Genomic DNA, 18,571 nt, shown 5'->3' with positions numbered 1-18,571 from the left:
CACATCTGGTAACAAAACAAAGCAATGGAAATAACATCCATCATTGGGAATCGTTACGATCGGGTTGACGAGTTGATTAATCAGGCGGATGCAAAAATGAGGTGTCTACAATGACACATAAACTCTTTTCGTTGTTGACATCCTATAGAATGCCATTTCATGTTCTCTGCAATCCATGGCATACGATACATTCGTTTCAACCTTTGCGTTAGTGGGAAATATCTCAATATTTTTACCGGTAAAAGTTTTTTCTTCGACTTCTTTTCATTAACTGGTTTCCATCTACTCTCGTCACATTTTGAACAACTATCTCTACCTTTATTCTCTCTCCAATACAATATACAATTATTAGGACACGCATGAATAATCTCGCATTTCATTCGTAAAGTCTTGATCATTTTCTTTGCAGAGTAGGTACTTTCTGGTAAAGAGTTATCATGTGGCAATATCCTTTGAATCATTTGCAACAATTCATCAAAACTCTTCTGAGACTATTGATGTCTAGTTTTCATACTCAACAACTCTACTATAACTAACAATTTTGTATCCTCTTTTCGACATGAATGATATAAGGGTTGCATCGCTTCTTCTATCATTTGGTGATATTGAATATCATCTGTTGAATCACCATAAATTTGGTCATCGTTTCTATCAGAACACTCATCCATACAAGTAATTTCATCTTCTTCGTTGGAAAAACGTCCAAGCACATCATTCAATATGTCTGTCATTCTTGGGACCATATCTCCATCACACTGACGAACAGACGTACTAGCCCCGACTGTTACATGATCCCCACCCCTCCAATGTTCTCCATGGAATATTCATCTCGTGTAAGAAGTATCTACACCATCACAAATTAAGTATTCTACGATTGTTTCTATATCTTTCCTTCTCGGTGAAGTATTACGACATTTGACACAAGGACAAAAATAATGATCATCATAATCGAAATTCTGTTTATTCGTTTTCAAATACTCAATAAATGACACTACACCATCAATGTATTCCGTTGATAGCCTAGGTTACATCCACTCTTTGCTTGGAACTTCAAACCTCTCCATCAAACATATAACTGATAAAGTAAGAGGAAAAAATAAAAGATAGATTCACAAAATAAGCTGAAAATAAGAAAGATTGGACCTTAAGCGATGAAGATATATGCTAATACTTACAATGTAGACCAAAACCATCCCATGTAGACAATACATGGTAAATTTACCTATACAAATCCATCATATATATGATTTAAAGGGACCACAAGGTGGACTAAAACCATTCTTTACAAATCAAGTATATGCTGAAATCATACAAAGAATAAGGCACGTGGAAGTTGATAGAGAATATAGTACAACATGTCCACAAATAATTGCACTATCTGCCCTTAATATCGTTGTTCCATGATAAGTTTATAGATGATTTCTGTATATTTAATTACATGGTAACGTTTGTGAAAAGTCAAAGGAAAGGAAGTTCTATCACTTATTTCTTCTAATACTTCAATAATCTGATGTGTAAAACCTAAGTCCAATTGAGATTGAAACTCTGTATCTTTAAGGTATGAATTAACAGGGTAGAATGGAGGAATAGGATTCGTTTAGCCAATTGAATCTTTGGAATAAGGTGGTTATTGACGATGTTGATGATGATGGTAGTGTTACATAATGATGATGAGATCAATCAACTAAAAAACATCGTCAGTACTTCCTTTAGTATCACAACATATGAAGTTTGTGTGATGTTTGTTGGAGCAAGAATTGTGTTGTTTATATCTACATGTCAAAGATTAAAATAAAATAAAAACCATCTAAATCTCATAAATCAATCCAACATAGGGAAATATTAGGCTAAGGATGCTTGAATACCATGGTTGATTTGCAAGGAGAAATGATTAAAAAAATTACAGGATACATAAATAAACATAACTAAGGTGACTGGTTTAGGTGGAAAGTATAGACCAAACAATTCTCAATAGAAAAGATTAGAGATGAGTAAGTAATGTTTGAAGGGAAGAAAGTTGAGAATTCACTTCTTGTAGTTATAGCTGATTCTAGAATCATGGTTATTGAGGATTCAATGTAACAGAACAGAATTCTGTCTTTATTTTTATTAGTTGCTACATATCAAACTCAAACAATACAGAATTCCAATAATCCACTAATTCTTACAAATATAATGGAAAGTTTATTAAATCTGGATTATGGGTTTTCAAGATCGCAATAAAAAAGGTCTAATATACACAACACCTAAGTAAATCTACTTTATCTATATGACAAAACACCTATTACAAGTTACTAACTACAAATATTATAGGAATATCCATATTCCATGAGCATTAGAGTTAAAATTACTTGAGATGCTGTTAGATGATGTAATTAATATGTATATTTTACTAGTATTGTAGGCTCAGAATTCTCTCCTTGCTCATACATGTAGAATAGGATCTAAATATTCCCACTTTAGTGTTCTGTTTTATTCTTGGTTGTTATGTACTCTTTAAATTCTAGCTTTGTGGATAATTCCAATGCCGGCCACAAGAATATAGGTATCATATTCCTTTAGTATATGTCCAAAGGTCTTGATCGAGAGATCAATATGAATTGCTTCCAAAAGAAACAAATTAAAGAAAACAAACTGCCTTTTCTTATTCAAGAGTTTAAGTGTCATACTTTATCATGTCATGATCCAATGTTAATTCTACATGTGCTGTAACTACAAGAGGATGTTGTCGTCCTCTTTATAAAATAATGAAATTATTTAAGACATGACAGGGGATGTAATAGTAGATAATGTACTTATTGCTAAGTGGGACAAAATATTTGAACTCCATAAATAGGATCGCCACATATAGGTGAAATGTACATAGGGGTGATTACATCACCGACATTAGCGAATGTTGGGAAATGATTAAGTATGAAAGTGGGTTCTAGGCGATAGGTTGCTAGCCCCATCAACTAAGCTTGATCTTTGGACTCTAATGGTCCATCAAAGTTGAAGAAACAAATGCTAGATGTTGATTGTCATTCCAAGGGTGAAACGTGGAACGATCCCTTAAATTCTAGACAATCAAATGGAACATAAATGCAAAATATAAGATAACATCACCAATAAGTTCATGATGAAAAGTAATAAAATCATCTAAGAAAATAGAAGTTTTATCACTAGAAAAGGAGAAATAAGATCATTGAAGATAAAATGTCAGAAAATAAATAAAAGGATTTGATGAATTTAAGATTGTGAAATTATTTGTGGAGAGCTTGTGTTGATGAATAGTTTGAGTTGATGATATTTATTGAAATCGACAGCAAACAACAATGCAGTAAGCAATAGTAGCATGCAAGACATGATTATGAAACGTTCAAAAATGACCAAGAAGATCACACCAGTGGCCATCTGTATATAGATATTGACAATAACAGTTATTGCAAAGATGCTCAAAGCCATCAAGTTTGAAAAACGTTCAGATTCACTCTGATTTGCAAGAGAAATGGAGAAAAAACTCATACAATTTGCATATTTAGATAGTACCAGTCAATTTGGATAGTTGATCTTGGGCACTAGGCATATAAGTGCTCATCTTAAATAAAGTCAAATTCTAAGATATTTTGTATTTCTAATTGAATTGTAACATCAAGTGCTCCAATTCAGAGTTTGGTCAAGTATTCCAACTTATACATTTGAATATATCTAACGATACTCAATCTCCAAGTAACCAAATGCAGCCGAATCTTGATAAAAAAAGATGCAAATTACTAAATGCCTTAGAATGATGGATTATATTGCTGACATGATGTTGAATGTATGTATGAGTCAAACTCAGTCAACATTATAGGTGAGCTAAATGCCTAATCTGATGGAAATTGGTAAGTTAGAAGCTGTAACAGAGCAAAAAAAAACTTGATAGATTACAGACAAGTGTAACATCAGATTCCAAATGAATAAACAAGAGAAATGTGATGAACGATGAATAAGGAGAAGAAATATGAGAGAATACCTACTGGAACTGAACCAATCAAATGGCTATCTCAATTTGAGTTTCGAAAATAGCTGGCTGAGAAGAGAAGATCAAGGATTTGAGCTCAGTTCTTCAATTTGAGCTTCAGTTCTTGGAAGGCGATGATGACGACGAGATCGAGAGGACTTGATCTTCGGTTATTCAATTTGAGCTTAAGTCGAAGAAGTCGATCAATAATTTTTTGAATTAACCGATCGAAATAGCTGAGAGAGAGAGAGATCCAAGACAGAGAGATGGGAGATCGAGAGAGACTTGCAGATAGTAGAGAGATCGAGAGACTTACAGATCGAGAGATCGAGAGAGTTACAGAGAGAGGAGAGATCAAGAGATTGAGAGAGTTACAGAGAGAGAAGAGATCGAGAGATTGCGAGAGTTACAGATCGAGAGAGTTACAAAGAGAGGAGAGATCGAGAGACTTACACTGATCGAGAGGTCGAGACAGGGAAAGGGAGAGGAGAGCTTACAGACAGAAACTCAAAAATTTGGGGAGAAAAAACTGAATAAAAGAGGGAGAGTTCGTTAAGACCATGGGCGGGCCGTTAAAACGAGTGAAAAAAAATTTGATGGACAAAGCATGTCGAATTCTTTTATGGGCCTAAACGTGGGTTGTGGATCGACGAAATATAAACGATGGATTTGGGCTGCCGAATTTAGCGCTACAATAATGTCGAAAATTTACTGTTTTGACGCAGTGTGTATATATATATATATATGGGAAATGTTCAGCAACAAACATTTTGGCAAACATTTTGGCAAAACATTTTTCAAAACATGGGTTAGAGGTTTTGGAATGGGCTGATTTTTGGTGAGGATGATCTCTACGGTGAGGAGATCATCATCACCAAAAATCAGCCCATTCCAAAACTTCTAATCTCATCAAAAATGGTTTACAAAAAATGGACGGTCCACGATTTTTCAACTTATAAACTGGGGCTAGAAGTTTTGGAATGGGCTGATTTTTGGTGAGGATGATCTCCTCACCGTAGAGATCATCCTCACCAAAAATCAGCCCATTCCAAGACCTCTAACTCATGTTTTGAAAAATGTTTTGCCAAAATGTTTGCCAAAATGTTTGTTGCTGAACGGGACCCTATATAGATATATATATATATATATATATGTATGTATGTATGTATGTATGTATGTATGGGTGTGGGGGGGGGGGATGATATGAGAACGAAGATTGCAAATATCAGAAAAATAGCAAGAATGAAAAAATACAAAGTTATTGCATGACACAAGATTCTAACCCTTTTCGGCTAGACCTGATACCTACGGCTTGTTGCTGTGACCTGCGGCTACACACCGATTCATCTTTCTCTCTCTCTCTCTCTCTGCGACTCGACCTGATACGTGCGGCCTGCTACTACGACCTCTAGCTGCGGCCATTTACGACCTGCAACCTACGGCTGCACACCGGTGCATCTCTCTCTCTCTCTCTCTTGCAAAACAAATTAAAGATGGAACCGATCCGAATCAAACCGAATTAATGTCGGTTTGGATTGGTTCGGTTATAGACCAATTCGGTTTGATTCTGGTTCTTATATAATGAATCGATTTTGATTGGTTCGATTTTGATTTTACTCTAAATTGAACCAACCCGAACCAAATTGCACCCTAATTACTTTATTTTATTTTTTTAGGTTTTCTTTTTTGGGTTCGATTTGGTTTTTTATATATAAATACTATATTACTTTACTGATTCCGCGGTCAAACATTGCAGTTCACACCGACTGACTGAGTCCCCGGTCAACATTGCAGCTCACGTTACGTACACGGGAAAATTAATGCTAACTGCTACCCCTCAACCATTAAAGATTTGAAGTAAAAAATCCAAGGCCAAACCCCACTCTAGTAGTTCTTATAAATTTCTCTCACCGCCACCTCTTTTGCTCACTTAAACCGTTTCTTCTTCATTTCCCTTAATCTATGGCTTATGAGCTTGGGAAAATGTGGATTGTTTGTGTATGGCTGATGGTATTGAGCTTTTTGTTTAGGGTTCATGCAGCTCAACAAGTTCCTTGTTATTTCATCTTTGGAGATTCATTGGTTGATAATGGAAACAACAATGCAATCTCTTCATTGGCTAAGGCTAATTACTTGCCCTATGGGATCGACTTCGCCGCTGGTCCAACTGGAAGATTTTCTAATGGTCGAACTACTGTCGATGTCATCGGTGAGCTCTCTCTGTCTGTCTCTCTCTCTCTCTCTCTCATTAGAGATGTATATTCGGGTACACCCGAACCGAATTTTCGGATTCGGTTAATCTCGGATTTCGTCTGGATTCAAGTTTCAAAGGTCAAAACCGAACTCAGACTGAACCGAAAGTTTTGGGTATTTTCCAAGTCCGGGTTCGGTTATAACCGAAATTCAAATATTTTAATTTGAAATTCGGTTCGGTTAAAGCCGAGACGAGCACGGAAAGTCGAAGTTCAAGTTTCAACTGTCAAAATCGAAACCCTAATGAACTTAAAGTCAAATATTTTAATTTGATATATTTTTAATCAAAAGTGCATTTTACGGGGGGTAGAACAAAGGATGAGGCAAGTCACCACGTCCCACTAACTCACCAAGTTAGCATTTGTAATAAAACTTATAAAAATAAACAAATTATATTAACTCTTTTCGATACTTATAGGGTGGTTCGATCTAAACCTGATTATGTTCGGTCTGTGCTTGATCCACCTTATCAATCTGATTTTCGGTTTGAATAATGGGTTTTGGGTAAAATATACATCCCTATCTCTCATAAGTAGTCATCCACTAATCCACCTTATAAAAAGAAATAATTATAGTTTTTAATTGAGAAACTTTTCAAAACGTGATCAACTTTTGATGAAATTCCCATTTGAGCTACCTATTCATTTTAATTCCCAAAACATGAATAGCGAAATTGCAAATTTTTCAAAGTAACGAACTCGTTGGTTCAAAGTACCAAGATAGTTGATTTTTTTATTTTTTATTTTCGAAGTGACAATCTCGATAATTATAAAAGGGACAATCTCATAGAACGTAACAATCTTGCTACTTTAAACCAGCGAAATCTTCACTATGAAAAACTTGCAATCACGATTTTCAGGTTTTGGAAAGGGTTGACCCCATCACTAATATCTCGTCTGCATCGTGGGCCCACATCCCTTGAAATAATTGGACTTAATAGAGCATTAAATTGCGGCCAAACCCAATTAATATGAGTTGAAAATAATGGGGCCTATGATTTCCCCCATCCATTTCCAAAAGCTGACCCAGTAGAATCTCTACTGATCCCTAGGAAACTTATTTGATTTGATCACCAGGAAATTATTGTTTTTTTACTTCATCTCAAGGAAATTATTTCTTCCTTGCAGATATGATAGTGAAAAATTGTGTCATTGATGAAAATTATTCTCTTGTTTGCAGCTCAACTTTTAGGTTTTAATGATTATATTGCACCTTATGTAAATGCAAGAGGCCGAAATATACTTAGAGGTGTGAATTATGCCTCCGCTGCCGCAGGAATAAGGGATGAAACTGGGTACCAATTGGTAATTATTATTATTTCTTTTTTCATATCAATCCCACTACCACAATCCACGGTTTTTGGATTTCGATTTTCTTTATGTTCTTTTAGAATCTTCAATTTGTACATTCCTTATAACTGAGATAATGTATAGGGTGCGCGAATAAGCTTTAATGGGCAGCTAAGGAATTATCAGAACACGGTCTCACAGGTGATTAGTTTACTTGGAGATCAAAACACCACGGCAAATTATCTAAGCAAGTGCATCTACTCAGTAGGAATGGGTAGCAATGACTACCTTAACAACTACTTCATGCCTGCATTTTACTCTTCGAGTCGTCGATACACCCCAGTGCAATACGCCGATGTATTGATTCAACAGTATTCTCAACAACTAAGGGTGGGTAATTACGCTTTTATTTAAGCTTAATTAAGTTAGAAGTGTTTCAATAAATTTCTTAATTAATTCTTTTGATAATAATGGTCATATTCAATTTTCATTTTCGATCTTGTTTGTAGACTCTTTACAATTATGGAGCAAGGAAGGTGGCGTTGATAGGCGTTGGTCAGATAGGTTGCAGTCCGAATGCATTGGCTCGATTTAGTAGGGATGGCTCACAATGCGTGGAGAGGATTAACAGTGCTAATCGACTTTTTAATGACAGGCTTAAGTCTCTCGTCCACAATTTCAACAATAATCTAACAAATGCGAAATTTATCTACGTGAACGGCTATGGGATTTTTGACGATATTTTGAAGAATCCTTCAGCTAATGGTAGATAATCTCAATTATCAATCCATTAAATTTTAATGATTTTATTTATGTGATACATTTTGATAATAGTATTAAATTAGACATACCAATTTGGTGTGATTGGCCATTGGGTATCTTGCATCATGTATAATACTTATACTTACAATTTAAAAAGAGAGTTTATATTTCCACAGCAAACGTCAAACAATGAAATTATAGTATTTGGGTGCCGATAACCAAATATTTTTAATGACATTTAAACCACTTTTATAGTTCTTCTCTAGAAAAACTCTTCAATTTGAGTTTCTACTAGAATGAGTAAAGCTCTTTCAGCCCTATTAGTGTCTTGTCTTGAGAGAGTGATCGAGGAAGAAATTGAGCTGGGTTTGCCATTGTTGTCGGATGAATTGGCATCACAATTCCCCCTTGGTCCATTTTTTTATTGATTAGCCCTGTATTTTGGGTTATTTATATAAATTCTTTTTGTTCCATTTATATAATTACATTAATTGATGTGTTATTAGAAAAACTTGGTATTGCAAATTAATGATATTTTGGATATTCACCACGTCGATGTATTTCCTGTTTTACAATTTCAGGTTTTACTGTTACAAACAAGGGATGCTGTGGTGTGGGGAGGAACAATGGTCAAATTACATGTCTACCTGCACAAATTCCATGCCGGAATAGGAAACAGTATGTATTTTGGGATGCTTTCCATCCAACAGAGGCCGCTAATACGATTGTTGCAAGGAGATCCTATAGTGCTCAATCTTCATCAGACACTTACCCCATTGACATTAAACGTTTGGCTCAACTATAAATATGGAAATGATGGCAATTGTGTTGTTTTATCAGGTTCTATGTTACTATTAGCATAATCTTGTTAGTGTTGTAAGTTATCTTATTTTTATTATTAGAAAGAGCCTCAATAATTTGAGGTGATGAGTATATCTCTAAGTCGCAAGACTATTTCAATATAAATGGTGTTTTTGTTCCAGGTGTTTTTTCTAACGTCTTGTTAATTTTTTTTATTTTTATATAAACGGATTAGTGGTCGGTAGCAAAAACAATCCCAAAGAATTCTTGTTGGCTAATTAATTAATCGAATCTTTTCTTCCAATGCACTCTGTCCAATGTCAAGCCTTTTGTTATTGAGAGCGAACTAATTCATATTTAACTTGGTAATCTATTTTTCTTTTTTTAATAATAATAAGGTTAGTAGTGACAGCATGAACTAAATTTATTAACTATGATTCTCATGGCTATGACTTGATTTTCTAGTATGTGAGACCCACAACTGTTTGGCTCTCTTTAGGGCCTCACCTATATATATATATATATATATATATATATATATATATATAATGTATGTATGTATGTATGGTGTGTGTGTGTGTGTGTGTGTGTGTGTGTGTGTGCCCGCGTATGTGTTAGAAGCATTCAAAAATATATAATATGAGAAAACAGATCACAAATATCAGAAAAATAGAAAGAATGACAAAATACAAAGTTATTGCATGACACAAGATTAACATATATCAGAAATAATTGTAGGATGCACGATGAAGCAGTGTATCTACGAGCACCAGGTGACTGAATATGGGTTTCTGAAAAGGAGAAAGAACGAAAGAAAGTAAAATATAAGAAGTCTTGATCTCATTCAGCTTTTTATAATTTAAATATTTAGTAAAGAAAATTTAATTATAATAAAAAGTGTACATGTCATTCTTTCGATTTTCTTCTTGAATTATGACATGGAACCATGATTTTTACAAGCTAGGGAGTGCTTGGAACAGATTGCTAGATTCTGATTCTGTATTATGAAAATTAATTCACAAAATTCAGAATCTCATTTAAGTATGATGTTTCTTGAAATTAATTTTAGAATTTAGAATCAGAATCCTGTTTAGTTGGCTATGTTTCTACAGTTGTAATACCATATATTATATGGCTAGACATAAAAACATTATTTTCACATAAAATGCAAGAATAAGATTCCAAATACATAAGAAATGGATTGTGCCCCAATTATGATTTTACCTGATTCCTAATTCTGATTATAGGAAGAATCATTCTTATAATCTGAAAAAAAAAATGTAACATTGGACCTTGATTACTTGAGTATTAAATTTGATTTATAGGGATGTCTTCCAACTGAGTATTTTGTCTTTATTCCATGCTTGGCAAGAGTGGGGTATTACTGCTTTTTTTGGATGGTAAGAAAGTGCTTTCGAGATTGATTTCATGTACTACTTGTTGGAGCATTTGGAGGGAACGAAATAATAGTTGTTTTGAAAGAAAATGGAAGCACTGGATCAGATGTGTCTAGAGGTGTCTTTTTAGATGATTTTGTTGCTAGATGGGATTGGGTTTGTTCAATCCCGTTTTCTTGATTTTGTAGTTGTATCTTTTAGTTGGTCTTCTCGACCATTTTATCAATAAATTTTATTATTGAAAAAAAAAAATTACTTGAGCATTTGTGGTCTTCTGTGGAAACTGAAAGATCATATGGATGATATGACCCTTGTAGAGGGGATTTTTCTTGTCAAGTTCAATAAATGGATAGGACTGTGACATAGTCTTAAACTATTCAATTTGATCTATTAGTGGTCAAAAATTAATTTTCAAGGATATGAAGCCAGTTCGGGAGTTCCAATTTGGATTAAACTCCCATAGTTACCATTACAATTCTGATCCCAAGAATGTCTAGGAAGAATTATTTGTAGTGTGATAGGAGTGCCTCTTCGTTTGGGTGAGGCAACGTCGAAGAGATCTCCACCACCACCACTCCCACAAAAAAAAAAAAAATGAGAGGATGAGGACATAAATTCAAGACGTGTTTAGAGGAACAACCAACTTGTGGCGTGTGAGTGAATTGTGGACAAACTCCCACTCGGTTATGGGCCTACTATATATATTTTATTGAGTAGAACCTGTATAGCTCATTTTCTTGTAGCTCTTGTTCTACAGTCCATAAAACATCAAATTGAATATATATATATATATATATATATATATAACAACTCAGAACTCAGTCCTCTTGTATTTTTAGTTTTGATCAGATTTGAAATATATATATATATATATATATATATATAGATATATATAGATATAGATATATATCATAAGAAAAAACTTTTTTTTTCCTCAAATCAAGTGTTTGAAAATGGACAGTCACTAAACTCCCCAGTCGTATCGTCGACCACCATCATAGAAAATCTGATTTTGTTAAACCCTATTAGTATCTGAGTTGTAGATTCAGATTGATCCTTCTCGAATTCTGTCAGATATAATAAAACACAACTATAGGGCCTACTTTGCTATAGTTGTGTGGAGGGTAAATGTTTCATTTACTATAGTTTTGTATGGGATAAGCATCCTACCAAGCTATAATTTTGTGGGGTCTACATTATTTTCTTTACCCTTCACCTCCTCAAACTTTACTATATTTTCTTCTTTACCCTTTTAACCCACTTTATTGGTTTTCATCTTTTACACTCTTAACCTCAATTTTTTTTAATAATACCCTTTCAACTTTATTTTTTTCACTTTTATCCCCTTAACCCCAAAGAGGATGCCTTTCACCCTCTTAACTTTACTATATTTTTTCTTTTACCCTTTTGACCCACTTTATTATTTCTCATTTTTACCCCCTTTAACCTAAATTTTTTTTAATAACACCCCTCCAACTTCAATTTTTTTTTTTCATTTTTACCACCTTAACCCCAAAGAAAATGCTTGTGGAACTCTAGTTAATTAATAATGGGTATTATTGGAAATACCTTGATATAAACTTTCTAATTGGATCATTTTTTTGTAGCAAATTATACTGAGGGCCAAAGGTGACTTCTTAGGATGATGGTGAGCATTGAAGGTAGGAAATCAATGGAGTTGTACATTGATAAATATGGATGCCTTTGAGTAGATCATGAAAAAGTAAGATATAAGATTTAACAACCAATTATCTTTTCAATGACTTGATTTCTCAAAAACCGAATATATCTTGGTTGAATAAGTAGGATACAAGATATATTGTTGATCACAAAGTTTGTGATAATACTTAAAATGATTAGAGGGAAAAATGTTTAGGCCTAACTTGGATCGTAATTCCACCAATAAGATCTCATCCTCACTTACATAGGTTTATGGCCCTACAAAATGACGTGGATCAAGAAAGTAAGTGATTTTGTTCGCCAGTGCAATAAGGATATGACCATGGATAGTGCTTGTTAGAATCATAGTCCCACATTGCCTGTGGTAGTCCAATCTGTACGTTATATAAGGAGAAGGCAACCCTCGCCTTATGACCATGGTTTTGAGGTTGAGTTAGGTTCATGGACCTTAATATGGTATCAGAGTTGGGCTCGTCTGTTTCTAGATATGTGGAAGCATGTTTCCCTCGCTTTGCACATGGAGTCCCATATGAGAGAGGGTGTTAAAATGATGCAATATATGAGGAAAAGGCAGCCCTTACCTTATGACCATGGTTTTGATGTTAAGTTAGGCTTATAGACCTTAATAGAATATTGTATAGGAAAATAACCGCACAGTCATCTATATCGTGCGTGTGTCCAAATCGATTAAGTGGTACCATGCACAGATCAGCATACAGAGCGCTACCTGAAAGTACCCTTGATCCGCGGGGTGCGCGAATCCGTTTTTGACCCTTGAGATTTGGGAGTCGCCTCCTAGTTATTACGGTTTAGGAACCGAACATTGACTCTAAAAGGCAAAAGAAACTAATCTATGAAAAATAAGAAACTAAGTCCGGGGATCACGTTTCGGAATTGGAAGGTGTTAGGCACCAACCCCGCCTGGCAAACACCAGTCTCTACTAATTCCCAAGTAGAACTACATTGCTAAAAAGACCTAATCAATAATAAAAAAATAAAAATACTTACCTTTTCCGAATGCAACGATTTTCTTTTCCCTCAAATCTAATAAAATAACTTCTTGTACAGTATTCCTCGCTTCGTTCTACCACCAGATCTGATTTCTGATCTTCGAGATGAGGTATCTCTTTCTTAGATCTGGATTCTTCTAGTTTATTATGGATTTTGGGATATTTTTGAAGGGCTTTTAGGTGTTTTTTAGGCTAAAATCGAAGAAGGGATGATAGGTAAGGAGTTGGGGCTTCAAAATTGAGGTTTATAGGAGGTTAGGGAGGCTTTTTGACTTACTTCTCTTAAGATTTTTATTTGATACGAAAATAGGGTGTGGGGACCTCTATTTATAGAATTTTTTAAGGATTAATTTAGATAGAGTTAGTATTTAATTAGAGTTCTTTTAGTTAGAGTTGTGTTTTAGTTAGAATTGTTTTAGGTAGAATTGTGTTTTAATTACAATTATTTTAGGTGGAGTTGTGTTTTAGTTAGAACTCTATTAGATTGAGTTATTATTTAATTAGAACTCTATTATGACTTTTGATCTTATTTGATTGACTTTTAATATTTTGACTTTAGTCTTAATTGATTGACTTTTAATATCTAGACTTCAGTCTTGCTTAATTGACTTTAATTTTGACTTTAGTCTTGTTTAATTGACTTTAATACCTTGACTTCAGTCTTGCTTGGTTGGCTTTAAATTTTTGGAGAACCCCCCTCTATTATATCTTTAATTCTTTGGACCTCCAAATGGAGGGATCCTTAAAGAAATATCTCACAAACCCTCAACAATTTTACTTGAAAGCCCGATTGATCGATTTTTTTAATTCAAAATTTTAAATTAATTTCATCAATATTTCACTTTAATTATTTAATTTTTATTTATTAATTTCAAAATTTCTAATTATGAAAATTGTGAAATTATCGTTTTACCCTCGAAGATGACTTTTCACGTTTTAAGTCGATTTTTTAATGTTCCATGATGTTTTAGAATCAATTTTTCGTAAGGAATTCAATGGAAATATTGGTTTGTGTCATTTATGAAATTTTGTGTGAAATGGTCATGAACTTTATGAGGGGCATTTTCATAATTTTGTCGAATTCTATTAAAATTGGTGAAATGATTTATTTGATTTCAATTTGTTGTTTTATGTGTTTGAGAGAGTTTTCCTAAGCATAACGTAGGCTCTAGGGTTGTTTTGAGGTTAGGGGTATTTTGGTAATTTGATAGTTTTTAGTGATTTTTATAATGAAGCTTCTTTTTGTCTGAAAAATGATGATTTATATGTTTCTGGAGACGTATTTTCCTAGCGTAGCGTGGTTTCTAAGGTTTTGTCAGTTTGAGATACCTCATCAGGATTTCTAAAACACATCTAGTAACAAAACAAAGCAATGGAATAAACATCCATCATTGGGAATCGTTGGATCGGGTTGACGAGTTGATTAATCAGGCGAGTGCAAAAATGGGGTGTCTACACTACCCAATAGAAGGGCAAGCTAAGGTAGAGAGCGTCTGGCCTGGCTTGGAGGGTAGCATAGCACTGAACAAGAATTGGTCTGCTAAGTAGGGTAGATCTGATCAAAGAATATTCGTAATCTTGATGTGCACATGTCAAACCCAGAGATCTCGAAGGAAATCCCCCTAGTATAACATATCCAATCCCAAATATCCCCATTCCGATTAAGATCTTGGGAATCAAGGAATCTCTGGGATCATCTCTTACAAGAAAAGGAAACCCTGATTTAGAGGAAGGATATAAAAATAACACAATATGCATAGAATTAAGGATCTTTTGGCCGATTGAGAGTATAACTAGTAATATCCATTATTCCTCTACTACTCTAACTTGAACGTCAGAGAGTTTTTGGTAGGTACCACATTGATGCTAATAGGGAGGTGAAAAAAGCGACTTCAGATCTGTGAGGCATAATCCATCAGCACCGTTCACCAGAATTTTACCTCACAAATCTAGTGATGTCCGTGGGAACCCAACAACATATTGATTTCAATCAAAATAATGGGGAGATCTACTATAACAACCGAAGTCAATGCTTTCCCACCCGTAGTACTAGTTGTAGATGCTCACTTCTTGGCAATGTTAGAAACCATGAGGAAGTAGCAAGAGGATATGCAGAAGAAAATGGATAACTTGGGTGAACATAATTGAAATCTGAATCAGCACTTTGAGAATCAGCAGCAAGCAAGACAAGACTTCTCACCACGAAATTCTCAACCTCAAACTGGAAATAATCGTGCCTCAAATGCGAAAAGTAGTTCTCAACTACATCTCCCAATTGGGGAAGGAGAAACAAAAATTGCCATTACTATTACTTGAATGAAGCCCATAGTGGGTCTAACTAGAGAGGAAATAAATAGATGTTTCGAAAGGAGAATGAAATGTTAAAGAGTGGAGATATTGACACAATAACGACACAAGCCATCAGGGGTATTCAGAGATCTCCTTTATAGTGGAAATCTTGGCTGAAGAGATCTCAAAGAAGTTTGTACCACCACGTTTCACCCCTTATTCTGGGACGAAGGACCTAGTAGAGTATTTATTCTATTTTCGATAGATTCTTACTCTATGGGAAAGGAACGAGGGTATGATACGCAGGTTTTTCCTTCTAGCTTACAAGGAAATGTGTTGACCTGGTTCCACAAGTTACCATGTGGACTAGTAACTTCTTTTGAGAAGTTATGTACTACCTTTGTAACGTATTACATTGTCAATAGGAAGAATAGCGGAGATGTGGATGCTCTGCTTAGCATGAAAATGCAATCTGGGTAAAGCCTTAGAAAATTTACAAGAAGATTCAAGGAAGAAATGATGGCATTGAAAAGTTGTGATGAAAAAACAGTAATGGTAGCGTTCAGGAACTCTTTGCCATCTCACTCATGGTTGTATAGGTCTCTTGTGAAGAGGAGACCAAAAACATTAAGTGAACTATTCAAAACAGTAGAAAAGTACATTAGATTATAATATGACCCAGAGAATTCAACCAAAAACAACAAGGTCATACATATTGTAACAAAGTCGAGTAAGTAGTAGCAGCAGCCACAACAGCAGAATAGAGAACGGAGAAGAGAGGGGACATACTTTGCTATGTCCCTTAGTAAAATCTTATCCCTCATCATGAACGAGCTTTATTTCAAGTGGCTAGCACTTCTCCCTCAAGATCAAATAAAGTAAAATGAACAATATTACAAGTATCACAAAGTGTGGGCCCATACTACCAATAGGTGTCAGGCCTTGAAAAGATTTCTACAAAGATTGGTAAAGTAGGGCAAACTGAGGGGCTTGCCTAGAAGACAAAGAGATAATCCTCTTCGAAACAGAAATCAGAAGCCTAATCAGCTACCTGTTGAAGGGTAGGATAGAAGGGTAGTAGTTATTCACATTGTCCTAAAATAAGAACTCAGAAGGTCAGGCCTGGATAAGGCTAACAAAAAGTCAAAAAGCGACGAGCAGAACACTTTGCCCATGTCTATACAACGAGGAACGAGCCCATAGAATAGACAGAACCCTATAGAGAGCAAACCGTGGCCTTCATGGAAAAATATTTGGAGGGGGTGGCAAGGCTACATTATGACGCGTTGGTGGTAACCCTTCAGGTAGGCACTTTTACTCTTAAAAGGGTGTTGATCGATAGTGGCAGCTCAGTTGACATTTTGTACACCTCAACCTTTTTGAAGATAGGTCTCAGCAAAAGCGTTCTCACCCAAGTAGGAATCCCTTTGATTGGGTTTGATGGGAGATTGAACCAACCATGGGGATAAATAGTATTGCATGTGCAGGTAAGGCCGATAACTTTGATAACTAGGTTTGAAGCGAACTCCCCTTACAATGCCATATGGGGTAGATGATGGCCCTGCGAGATGAAAACTGTACCTTCAACGTTCTACCAGATCTTTAGATTCCCAATATCGGAGGGGATGTGGGATATTCGAGGGAATCAGGTAGCAACCTAAGTATGCATGTTGGGAAAGAAAGAGCTCTCCGAGGAAAACACTCAACAATAACAATTATAGTAGGGGGAAGCTAAGCCTAGAACCCCCATGCCTAGAGAATATCCAAATGGTGAATGTAAGGGAATGAAGGCAAATTGGGATAGGGGCAAAACTAGGACCAAATGAGCTAAAAAAGCTGATAAATTGCTTGAGGAGGAATATGGACGTTTTTGCCTGGTCCATAAAAGAGATGCTATGGATCAGTCCCAAAGTGATATGCTAGCACTTAAACGTGGAACCAGTTGTGAGACCAGTAAATGTGAAGTTAAGAAGATTAACACCTCATTTCAGAGAAGTAGTAAATAAAGAGGTAAACAAGCTGAGCAAGATTGAAAGGACCCTCGATCCGTGGGTAGCGGATCCATTTTTTTTGTTGTTGTTTGGGAGTCGCCACCTAGTTATTATGGTCTAGGAACCGAATATTAACTCTAAATCAGAAAAATGCATTAATCTATGAAAAGAAAGAGTCCGGGAATCACGTTACAAGATCAGAAGGTGTTAGGCACCGATCCTACCCGGCAAACGCCGATCTTTACTTTTCTCAAAAGTTATTACATTGCATAAAATGACCTAAAAAATAAAAATAAAATAAAATTCTAACTTACTCAGGTGAGTGCGACAACTGGTTCCCTCAGAGTTGGCGGAGAGCATCCTCGTATGAGTTTTCCTATTTTTATTCATCACTGGATCCGTTTCTGATCTCCAAGATGAGGTATCCTCTTCCTAGATCTGAGTATTTTCTAATTTTTTTTAGATAATTTTTGGAGGGTTTTGGGGTGATTTTTGAGTAAAAACTAGGGTTTTGATGTTAGGTAGAGAGTTGAGACTTCAAATTTAGGATTTTGGGAAGGCTGGGGAATGTTTCTGACTTCTCTTTCCTAAGATTTATTTTGACCTCCGAGATTGGGTTGTGGAGGCTCCTATTTATAGAGGTTTTTGGGAATTTTTTAGTTTGACTTAGTTTCTTTTAGATAAGATTAGGTTGTTTAATTAAGGTTTTGAATTAGGATTTTAAATTAGGATTTTCATTCTTACGTATAATGAAAAAAATATTTTTTAGTTTTAAGGAAAAACCCCTAATTATATCTTTAATTCTTTGGACCCCTAGAAGAAGGGTGGGCTCCTACTTAAATAAATTGGCGACCACTTAAAATTTGGCCCGTGCGCTTAATTAATTGATTTTAATTCAATCTATTAAGATTTCACTTTACATTAATTAATGTTTTAATTATTAATTTTAAAATTTTGAATTTTTATGGTTGGAAAATTATCGTTTTGCCCCCGAAGAGGACTTTTGTGTTTCAAGATCGTTTTTTTTAAGTTTTGGAATCGATTTTTCGTAAAGAATTCAATGGGAGTATCGATTTGTGTCATCTATGAATTTTTGGTGTAAAATGATCGTGAACTC

General features: G+C 35.1%; 1 protein-coding gene across 1 annotated transcript; it reads left to right on the top strand.

Moving 5' to 3' along the window:
• Positions 1-5,888: 5,888 nt before the first annotated feature.
• LOC147387836 (GDSL esterase/lipase At1g29670-like) lies at positions 5,889-9,266 on the top strand. The gene is made up of 5 exons (XM_086421678.1): positions 5,889-6,191; positions 7,415-7,539; positions 7,669-7,914; positions 8,034-8,289; positions 8,868-9,266. Exons 1-5 carry the CDS (start codon positions 5,945-5,947, stop codon positions 9,089-9,091), a joined length of 1,098 nt encoding a protein of 365 aa, XP_086277804.1. The 5' UTR covers positions 5,889-5,944; the 3' UTR covers positions 9,092-9,266.
• The last annotated feature ends 9,305 nt before the right edge of the window (positions 9,267-18,571 follow it).

The sequence above is a fragment of the Akebia trifoliata genome, chromosome 13 (genome assembly GCF_017979445.1).
Source record: "Akebia trifoliata isolate Shusen 1 chromosome 13, ASM1797944v1, whole genome shotgun sequence".
In the NCBI taxonomy this organism is placed as follows: Eukaryota; Viridiplantae; Streptophyta; class Magnoliopsida; order Ranunculales; family Lardizabalaceae; genus Akebia; species Akebia trifoliata.
Note: the sequence above shows the minus strand (reverse complement) of the source record. Positions and strands in the feature narration are given on the sequence as shown.

What these genes read in the sequence shown, in the direction of transcription:
- LOC147387836 (XM_086421678.1), top strand. Translation starts at nt 5,945, where the DNA reads ATGGCTTATGAGCTTGGGAAAATGTGGATTGTTTGTGTATGGCTGATG. An exon ending in AACTACTGTCGATGTCATCG is followed by an intron (nt 6,192 to 7,414) that starts GTGAGCTCTCTC and finishes TCTTGTTTGCAG; the next exon opens with CTCAACTTTTAGGTTTTAAT. An exon ending in GAAGAATCCTTCAGCTAATG is followed by an intron (nt 8,290 to 8,867) that starts GTAGATAATCTC and finishes TTACAATTTCAG; the next exon opens with GTTTTACTGTTACAAACAAG.